At 48.0% G+C, this 10,402-nt stretch overlaps 1 protein-coding gene across 1 annotated transcript; it reads left to right on the top strand.

The window, feature by feature from the left end:
- Positions 1–5,597: 5,597 nt before the first annotated feature.
- On the top strand, positions 5,598–10,381 carry CKS2 (CDC28 protein kinase regulatory subunit 2). The gene is made up of 3 exons (XM_040449550.1): positions 5,598–5,778; positions 8,640–8,767; positions 10,049–10,381. Exons 1-3 carry the CDS (start codon positions 5,720–5,722, stop codon positions 10,099–10,101), a joined length of 240 nt encoding a protein of 79 aa, XP_040305484.1. The 5' UTR covers positions 5,598–5,719; the 3' UTR covers positions 10,102–10,381.
- The last annotated feature ends 21 nt before the right edge of the window (positions 10,382–10,402 follow it).

Below are 10,402 nucleotides of genomic sequence, written 5' to 3'. Positions count from 1 at the left end.
CCCTCCCCTGCACGCTCCCTCTCCCTCTCTACAAAAACAACCCCCCCAAAACAAACAGTGCTCTTACTCCCTACTTTCCATGACGTTAAATAAAACTCATGATTCCTGCCTAGGCATTAATCTATAGTCTTTTTTTGAACCTTGCAAGAATGTACTTCTGACATATTGATTTATGGATCTTTATGCAAAAAAGCATATAGCCATGTAAAAACCGTTCCTTCACCAGGGCAGTGTCCTCCCTGTGAAGATCACATTTCCCAGACAGATGTCCTAATCTGGACTCAAATAAAAGTGTTTTCTTCTTTTATTAGAGTGCTTTCTGGTCACTTTGCATCAACAGAGTCCAGTGAAGTGTCTTTGCTATTCTTGGCCCTTTTCTCATCCAAGGAACTTATTCTCTGAATGTGGTGTTTCTATTGCAATTAGACTGACATTATGATCAGTTTGGAGAGAATTTGTGTTTTAACCACATTATGGCTTCCCAAGCATGAACACACTGTAATCTCTCCAGTCACGTGTCTTTTTCTCTCTTAAAGGTTCACAATTTTGCTTATCAGGACTTTGTGTTTTATGTTGTTTTTTTTTTTCCCCCTTAGGCTTATCCCCAGTATGTGACATTTGATGCTAATGTAATCATATTTCTTTTCGCAGGCCTTCTAGTTATTTGCTCTGGTATGTAGGAATACAATTGACTTATGCATTGATCTTACATCCAGATATAAAGATAAGTGTATCAGTTGCAAAGTTTTAGATCTTCCTTTCCAATTACTGTAACTTCAATTTCTCCTTTATTGTGCTGGCTCTGACTTCCAGCACATTGCTCAATATAATTGGAGATAACAGGAAATTTTAAAGAGAATACTTCTGATATTTCTTCCTAAGAATTCTGTTAAATGTTTTTTATAGCGGTCTCTATGAGGTTAACAAAGCTTCCTCCTACTTTGATCACTAAGAGAGGTATCACCAGTGAGTGGTGAGTTTACTAAGTTTATATTCTAAAAGCATGATGAATTTGTCAATTTTTTTTTTCTGCATGTTGGAGAGGAGCATCTTTTTTCTCCTTTGTGCTAATTTTCTTTTTTTTTTTAATTTTTTTTTCAACATTTATTATTTATTTTTGGGACAGAGAGAGACAGAGCATGAACGGGGAAGGGGCAGAGAGAGAGGGAGACACAGAATCGGAAACAGGCTCCAGGCTCTGAGCCATCAGCCCAGAGCCTGACGCGGGGCTCGAACTCACGGACCGCGAGATCGTGACCTGGCTGAAGTCGGACGCTTAACCGACTGCGCCACCCAGGCGCCCCTGTGCTGCTAATTTTCTAACATTTCTAATATTATGCTACCTTTACATTTGTAGGATGGCAGGCTGTCTTTAAAAATGCAGTTGGGTGCAGCTGACCAGCATTTTACTTAGGGTGTTAACATGTATGTATCTGTTTGTGTGAGAGGGGCATTAGTTTCCTTTCTCATATTGTCCACGTTTGGTTTTTCAATCAACATTTTCTTGCCTGATAGAACAGACTCTTCTGCAAAGTCGTGTGGGTCCAGTGTTTTCTTTAGAAGACTTTTAGTTACTGCTTCAGTGTAATGGATATAGGAACCTTCGGTGATTCTTTGTTTCTTGAGCCAGTACAAGAAGAAAGTAAAGGGGAAGCAGAACAGTAAAGAAGGAAAGAGACACCAAGTAGAAAATATAGTAAAATGGCAGACTTAAAGCCAAAAGTCAGTCATTACATGAAGTGTGAAAGGCCTTACATACCAACTAAGAGATGGAAAATAGGTAAAAATAGTTTACCTAACTATATGGTGCCTACAAGAAATTCACTTCAAATAGAAAGATATAGGTAAGTTAAATGTAGAAGAATGGAAAAAGCTGTAGGATACAAACCCTGTTGAAAGGAAGGCCGAAGAGATTATATTCGTATCAGACGGAGCAGACTTCAGAGTAAAGAGAATTGCCAAGACAAGGAGGGACGTCACCTAATAAGATGGTCTACTTGCCATGGAGACAGAGCCCTCTTAAGTGCAACCAATTAACAAAGTCGCAAAATCCACGCGGCAAAACTCGGCAGAACCACAGGGAGCCGAGGATTGAGCCCTGCGGAGCTCCCTCAGGCAGGAGTCAACAGAGACCAGGAAGGGCCAGCATTGATGGAAGGAGAGTCTTGAACACCCTTTCAACGAAACACTGAAGGCCTCAACGAGATCCCGGAAGTGATCATTCACGTTACCGGAGTCCCAGGAGGGTGAAAAAAAAAAACAAACTGTTGAATACTTTATAAAGTAGTATTGTATTTATAAAGAATTTATTATATTTATAAAGAATATTACAAACTAAGGATGTACAGAGGAGTCCCTAATTCTGACACTGATACGTCTGTATTAAGTGTACAAAAAAGTCTATGTGGATAATCCATGGTGTTTAAATCAGTGGTTAAATCTGTGATACAGGATTGTTGAGAAAAGAACAAACAGACACCTTATTTCTTTTAATAAATATTTTTTACTTCTTTAACTGTCAAAGATAAATGGGATAAAACTTCCTAGGAAGAGCGCTAGGAGTTTGGTGGGAATTGAGAATTACATTCAAAAGTACACTAACACTGAACAGCAGTGGGTGCGGTCGCTGAAGCTGGCATATGCAATCTGATGCTTTCTCATGTATAATTATTCACAGAAAAGTCAAGAGGATGATGGAGAGTAAGCATTCAGAGCTCAAACTTGAGCTTTGTTCTATGTGCTGTCGGTCCTGAATGAGGTCATGACCTTGTGCTTGTATTAGTGGAACAGAGAGAAACTCGTATTTTAAATAATATACTTAGTCTTACTTACACACAGACTTGATCATCGGAAGCGTCTTCCACTGATGTGGTGAATAACTGCTTTTCATATAATATGTACATTTAAAATTTCAGCTTGTTTAGAATGGGAAATTGGGGTCAAGGCAGGCTTTGTACTTGCACTACTGTCCTTCATATGATTGATGTGGAGGCCCAGAAGGGACAAAGAAAAAAATGTTTATGCCAACTGTACGGTGCCTTCTAGACAGGCAGTTAATAACTGGAGCAGTCGAAAGAAAGAATGCATTCCCCAGGAGGAAGGCTCTCTTAGCACACTGCCTGGTCTGAATGACTGAATATGGACCGACGGGCTAGTTTTGCCCTTGACCTCTTTGTCACTGTGCTCAGTCCATGAGCGGGGTACAGTAGCTTCCCTCTTCCTATCAAGCGAAGTCTCTTTCTAACGGGGAGCCCCTGGTGAGGTGGTTCCTTCCGCCCACCCATCCCCCCATTCCTCCCAGTTACCTTTATCACATCTCATCTGACCTGATCTTGCTGAGAACATCAGCCACCCCACAGTCATCAAAATGCCCAAACTTCTCAGCAAGGAGTCCAAGAATCCCTTCCCAGTCTGGCCCAATTCAGTTAGTTTTCTATTGCTGTTTTTACAAATTACAACAAACTTAGTGTCTTAAAACAGCACAAATTTATTATCTGACAGTTACAGAGATCAGCAGTCTGAAATAGGTTTTACTGGGCTCAAATCAAGGAGTCTGTAGAGCTGTGTTCTTTCTGGGACTTTCGGGGAGAAGCCACCCATTCCTTTTCCAGGCTCAAGGGGCCACCTGCGTTCGGGCCACTCTGACTTCTCCTTCTGGGACAGCTCCTCCTCTGGCCCTCTTGCCTCCCTTGTTAGGACCCTCATGATACCCCTGGACCAGCCACTATAACGCAGGGTCATCGCACCATCTCAGACAAGGTAACATATCCACAGGTTCCGGGGATCGGGATAGGGACATCTCTGGGGCTGTTTTTGTCTATGACATCGATCCTCCCAGATTCACGTCCCATGGCCTTCCTTCCCTTGACCTCTGCATTCTACATTCCCAGCACATACCGGGTTTCCACCTGCAGGTCCCTGACAGTGCACAGTAGTGGTTAAGAGGCCAAACTCTGGAGTCTGACTGTTGGGGTTCAAATCAGGGTCTGCCACTTACTTGCTAAATGGATTTGGACAAGTAGTTATTGGTGTTGTTTTCACCTGGATCTAAATACGATTATAAGGGAAAAAGGTAAAGGACACCACAAGGAAGCAGTTACCCAAATCCAGACTGCTTGCTGTTCCGCAGGCACCCATGGCCTGCTTTCTCATCGAAATCTCTATTATAAAGGACGGTGGGTCACCGTGTGTGTGTGGGGGGGGGGGCGGTGAGAGATGGATCCAACCAAATTGCATGTTGGGGCCCAGGTCTGGATGTGGAGGTCAAAAGGGAGCCAGTCAGGGAAATGTGACTCTAAACCAGCCCTCAGAGGATCATAAGAATTATGTAAGTGTAATAGTGGCATGGTGCTAAATAGTCTTAAAGTTTTTCTTAAGACCTACCCCATAAATACAGCGATATACTCATAAGCACCTTTTCAAAGCGAAATGACATTATACCTGGGACTCTCCAGAGAAAAAAGGAAGAGGGGAGTACGCGAAACAAATGGCCAGAACATGAACCGCTAAGCTCAGTGACTGGGTACCCCGGACGTGATTATACTAGTCCACTTTTCCGCCTAAAATTTTCCTCAATACGTCTCTGTAAAAATAAATCTAGAAAGCTACTCATTCCTAGGCTCTGCCAGAAAGTCAGAGGTCCCCCTGTCCACCTCCCGTGACGGTTTATCACATCTTTACCATCACCGCACCTCATTACCCCCAATTATTCAGGCCTCCCTCTCGGATGCTCGCCCGGTGCTGGGCACAGGTGGCCCGCAGAGGCGCTGGGCAGGGGCGGGACCCAGCAGGTGCGGCGCGCAGGTGGGCGGCGGGGGCACCGGCAGGTGCGGGACCGGGTGGGACCCCCGCCCTGCGCCCGCCGACGCTCCTGCTCCAGCGGCGATCCACACCGGTCCCGAAGCGCAGGGCGTGTGCCCGGTGCGGAACGCGAGGCGTCAGTCACCACGAGGTCGCTCTGCCACCTACAGACAGCGGGTTCACGGGTCCGCGTACTTCCTCCGGCGACCTCAGTCTGCCCGACGTGGGCTCCGGACCGCGCCGCCCAGGGCCTGGCCACGCCCGCCCGCCGCAGGCGCCGTTACCCACCCCCCGGTCCCGAGGCCAGGCCCGCGGCGGCCGGGAAGCTGGCTCCCCTCCCTCCCCACGGCCGGACCGCCTCACCTCCCACGCTTCCAAAGCCCTTCTCGGGCCGCCCAGACTGCGCCTGCGCGAAGGTGGACGCTAGGCGCGCAACCCCACCGCGCGCTTCGCCAAGCCCCGCGATACCTCACCCCTCGCGCCGACCCGCCCACCCCAACGGCTCGGCGGACCTGGAACGTTCTAAACTTCTGCGCACGCGCTCTGCGGCCTTTAACATCCCGGCTCCGCCCTCCTCGGCCACGCCCCTTCCGGGAGCTTTTCGTCCCCACGTCTTGCCAATCATCCACTTCTTCCCTGGAGCGACCTCGCAACAGGTCTCTGATTGGCTCATCATGGGAGCCAACGCCTAGGATGGGGGGTGACGATAGGCTGTGAGCCGGTCTCGCCTCCCGGCAGTTTGCGCGAAGCGTGATTGGCCGACGCCTCCGTCCAATCGGCGGTGGGCTGTCGGATTCAAACCGGGAGCGTTCGGCCTGCGGTCGGTTGGTCACAGTCGAGTCGTTGGCTTGGCCTGACGTGGACGTGTGGTCCTGCTGCGCCCGCTCTTCGAGCCCCGTCGCTCCCGCCCGCCCGCAGGATGGCTCACAAGCAGATCTACTACTCGGACAAGTACTTCGACGAGCATTACGAGTACCGGTGAGGGGCCAGCCGGCCGGGCTCTGGGCGGAACCGAAGTCGGGGTCGCAGCGCGGCGGCCGGGGTTCGGGTCGGGGCCCGAGGTCGGAGGTCGGGTCGGGCCGGAGTTGAAGGACGGGGGGCCGGGGTCGAGGCCGGGTCGCCCCCGGGCGGGCGCGTGCGGCCCGCCGGCCTCCGCCCTTTGTTCGCGGAGGGCGAGGAGGCCAAGCGGGCCAGGGGGCGAGCTGCCTGGCTGGGGTGTCGGGGTTCGGCGGAGCGGGGCAGGCGGCGGGGCGCCTACCCCTCCCTCTGGTCAAGGCCGTGTCCCGCGGCCTCGGTGTGCCGGCCAGGGGGCGTTCGACTCCCTAGTCGCCGTGAGACGCGCCCGGACTCCCCCCGGCGGTGGGGCGAGCAGCGAGGACGCGGCGGCTGGGAGGCGCTCGGCACTTCCGGCCGTGGCCGTGCGGGGGGCCGGCACCCTCCGGGCGGGGCTCGGGGGCGGGGCTCGAGGGGGCCCCGCGGCGGCTGGCCTCCAGTCGGTGTTTCTCCGCTCTCCTGGGTCTTAGAAATGTGTTTTCTGGGGGAAAACGGGGCGTGTTTCCGGGCAGCTCTACCGATTAGTCATTCCTGCCCCGGCTAGAAAATGCGGTTTTCTTGCCACACTTCGATTTGAAGTCTGCCCGCCCGGTTTTGTAGAGGAAGAGCACAGACACGGTTCTCCCGTGGTGCGTGGGCCTAACGTGCAGTGACGCGCTGCGGGCGTCCGACGGCGGGCTATCGGGGCTGGGACGGGGCGTCCTGCACCGGGGGGGCCCCAAGTGGGGAAGGGACTCGGGGCGGTACTTCCGCCCTTGGTTTCCGGACCCCGGCGCGGTTAGTGAGGAGCACCGCGCAAGGCAGACCCCCCCCCCCCCCAGGCTCGTAGCCCAGTTAGCCGAGCGGTTCGTGGTGGGAGAGGGCAGCGGGAAATTGGGTCTGTTGGGTGTTTGGTTTGTGCCGTAGGTACAGACGTGGCTTTTCCTAGTTTCCTTATGCTGAGGCTGCTCTGCGCCTGGACTTGCAGACCAGGTCCTGTCGGCAGTCGGCCGTCCGCCCTCCTCGGCCGCGTCTTGTTGCTCAGAGCCTCCTGGCCTTGGTCTCTGCCCCCGCGCCCGCGGTCGGGAAGGGAACGTTGGCTTTCGGCAGTATTTTCCCACACGGAGTTGGGAAGCGTCCCTGTGCAGTCAGCCGCAGTTCTCTCGGTGAAGCTGCTCCCACCGCCCGGTGTTACCTGGCCGGAAACAGCCTGTTCCCGCGGTTGTGACTCAGGCCGGGTCAGCGGGGACACGATTCCGTGGTTGTGCGTGGCGTGGCTACATTGCGCTTCTCTGGGAGAAACGTAACAGCCGTTGCTGTGGAAGGCGGAGACGACGTTTGTAGAGCCTTGAACGTGTCTGTGAAAGCAGCTTTTCGAGGTAACACAAAATACACGTTTATTGGCTGGCTGTACTAGCAGGAAGGCTTCGGGTCAGAGGTTGGCTGTCAGTAAGTATGGGGGCCTCACGTTACCTGTGGGTTTTCAACCGCGCAGGGGGGTCAGGGCCCCTGACCCCGTGTTGTTCAGGGGTCAACTGTAGTGCACTGGCACTGGTAAAAAGAGCATAATTGGATTCAGCAGCCTCGTGGCAGATCTGGCAACACAGTTGTTTTGAGGCTCATTTCTTTTTTGTAAATAATACGAAACGGGTATTTAATTCACCAGTCACAGACTTAAGTTGATGGCTGAGTGCTAATGGGCTAGGGGTTCCGTTTTCTCCCGTGCGGAAAAGGGTCACCGACCAGATTGCACCTTTCTCACCCCACCTGGCCAACGGACTCAGGTGGTAGATATTTTACACAGGTCAAGAAACTGGTTATGGATGACTGTGCAACTTTACTGCTACCGGGAATGGTGATTTATAAAGTTTTTTTACTGTAATTAAGCAGGGTGCACATTTGTTCTTAAGTTATGTGAAGTTACAATTATGTTCTTGATGGTTTGACATTGGAGAGTATTGCAAGCCTTCCTGAAAAAACTTAATAAGCTTTGGATATAGGTCATCTGGATACAAGTCTGTAACTTATGGAAAACTGAAGGTCACTGTGTAACGTTGTCAGGTACATGTATATGTGGGACTTGGGTTTGTTTTTGATTTGGATTTGGAAAAAACTCCTAGGGTACATAAGGACTTGTGTGTACTGCAAATCTATAACGTTGAGTAGTGGGAAACCCAAATTAACAAATTAGTTTTTTTCTCTCTTCTGTAAAAGGCTGCATGGGTCTGGGACGACCGTTCTACAGTCAGAAACCATCTCCAGTTTACAAGGCTTCTGTGGTCTTAGATGGCTTCTCTGGCTCCCTGATCACATCAGTCGGCTTCATAACCAACAGGAAAGAATAAGGAAGAGAGTTGGGCACGTTCTTCCCTTTTGAAGACAGTTTCCATCAGTGGCATGTTTTCTCCTTACACCCTATTGGCCAGGATTTAAGTCCTCAGAGGTAGCTGTAGGGCTGGTTGGGATGTTTTGGAGAACCATGAGCCTGATTTCAGGTATGGGCTTCTGTTCCTGAAGAACATGGGGACAAGTAGCAAGCAGTCTCTTGGAGATGAAAAGAGGAGTCCTAGAAAAATGTCTTCTGCTTTTCGACCATATATTCTTCTCTCCCTATTTTGAACATAGGCCGTCAGAAATCAGAATTAGAGATATTAGATGGTTCTGAAGATGGACGCCAACAGTAACAAGAATTGCTTGAAAAATCTTTTATTTTGAACTCCGATTTTGAGTATCCAGAAAATGTATTTCTAAAGTGCTCATAATTGTAGGAAAGGTGTATTTACTAATTCTTGGCTGTATCTTAACAGGCATGTCATGCTACCCAGAGAACTTTCCAAACAAGTACCAAAAACCCATCTGATGTCTGAAGAGGAGTGGAGGAGACTCGGTGTCCAGCAGAGTCTAGGCTGGGTCCACTACATGATCCATGAGCCGGGTAAGTTCTGCCATTTAGGAAGGCATTAACCGAGATAAAATAGTAGGGTTGCACTTGTGGAAAATTGTTGAGTAATATTTGATACTGAGTGATAATCCCAAAGTAACCAGTAAGTTTGAATGGCCGATTGCTTTCCTCCCTAGAAAGAATTTCCATTTTATAAAGTACATAATACATGAGTGAAAGTAACACGTTATTCTACCTGCAAAAAGATAAGGAGTAGAAACAAATAGGCAATTCTGTTTTATTTTAAAATGTCTTTTTTTTAATGTGTTGTTATTAATAGTATTTAATTTTGCCAGGAGTATAATTCTGGTGTTCCCTCCCACCCCTGCCTTTGAAAACCAGGAACTTATTTTAAGATACTTTAAAGTGTCCTCAAGTTCTGTGCATAGAAGTTAATGCAATTTGAAGTGATTTTGATGTGTCTTTTTGTTTAGCCTTCTAGTAAGGGATAATTATTATCTACCACATTAAGATGAAATTAGATAACATAGTGAACCGTGCTATGTGTGTGGTGCATTATGAGTGTTTGTGTTGATGTGTGGGGTTTTCCAGATATGAGATGGTAAAGTAAAACTTGTGGGGCTAAATTCTACCTTTGTGTTACTAATAAATCTAACTTAAACAACTTCTGATGCCTTCGACAAAATTTGAAGGCATACTATAGCAGCTGAATTAGGTGAAACTAGAGCAGTCTTGTTTTCTGCTTGTTGAAGGAAATGAGCAGTAGCAGCATCAGAAACTGAATTAAAACTTTCTTAGGATTGGGGCATTTAATCGTATCCCAGTTCAAAAGCTCTTTCTCCAGCTAATACCAGAGCAACTGGGGAACTAGGGAACCCGGGGCCCCCACTTACAAAGAAACAACCTTTGGGAATGGGCCCCAGGGGTCTGTACTTTCTACAGGCCGGTGGGTTTTGATTTTCGTATTCGGTGTCTTTTTCCCATGGAGAGAGGTAACCTTTCTCTTTTCCACCGGAATGGAGATTCTAAAGGTAGAAACCATTTTCCCCAAAGTGATTTCTCTACTTAGTTAGCACATCTTTCTCCAGGGTAGGTAAAATTAAAAAAAACATGGAGGGGAATATTGACATCAGCTTGTTTTCTGTTTACAGTTGACAGTGACTTGAAGCAAAACGTATTTCGGATACTTCAATAAGTAACAGTTGATCGTGGATTCATTTTATTTTGGTTCAATTCAGAATTTGAATTTTGGATTTAGTGAATGAAAATTAACTGTATTGTATTAAAATTATATAAAATGTTTTGTTTCCACAGAACCACATATTCTTCTCTTTAGACGACCTCTTCCAAAAGAACAACAAAAATGAAGTATATCTGGGGATCGTCAATTAAATCTTTTTCAAATTTAATGTATATGTGTATATAAGGTAGTATTCAGTGAATACTTGAAAAATGTACAAATCGTTCATCCATACCTGTGCATAAGCTGTATTCTTCACAGCAACAGAGCTCAGTTAAATGCAACTGCAAGTAGGTTACTGTAAGGTATTCAAGATAAATTTCTTCTAGTCAGTTTTTCTCTTAATATAAGTGCCTGTTTGACTTTGCCTGTTATTTTTGTTAAATAAAGTTTATATGTTGCATTTATTTACTGGGGTTTGTTTATTT

This window comes from Herpailurus yagouaroundi, unplaced genomic scaffold (assembly GCF_014898765.1).
Source record: "Herpailurus yagouaroundi ecotype Mexico unplaced genomic scaffold, PumYag 199, whole genome shotgun sequence".
NCBI classification, from domain to species: domain Eukaryota; kingdom Metazoa; phylum Chordata; class Mammalia; order Carnivora; family Felidae; genus Herpailurus; species Herpailurus yagouaroundi.
The sequence above is the reverse complement of the archived record's forward strand: the minus strand, read 5'-3'. Positions and strand labels throughout refer to the sequence as shown.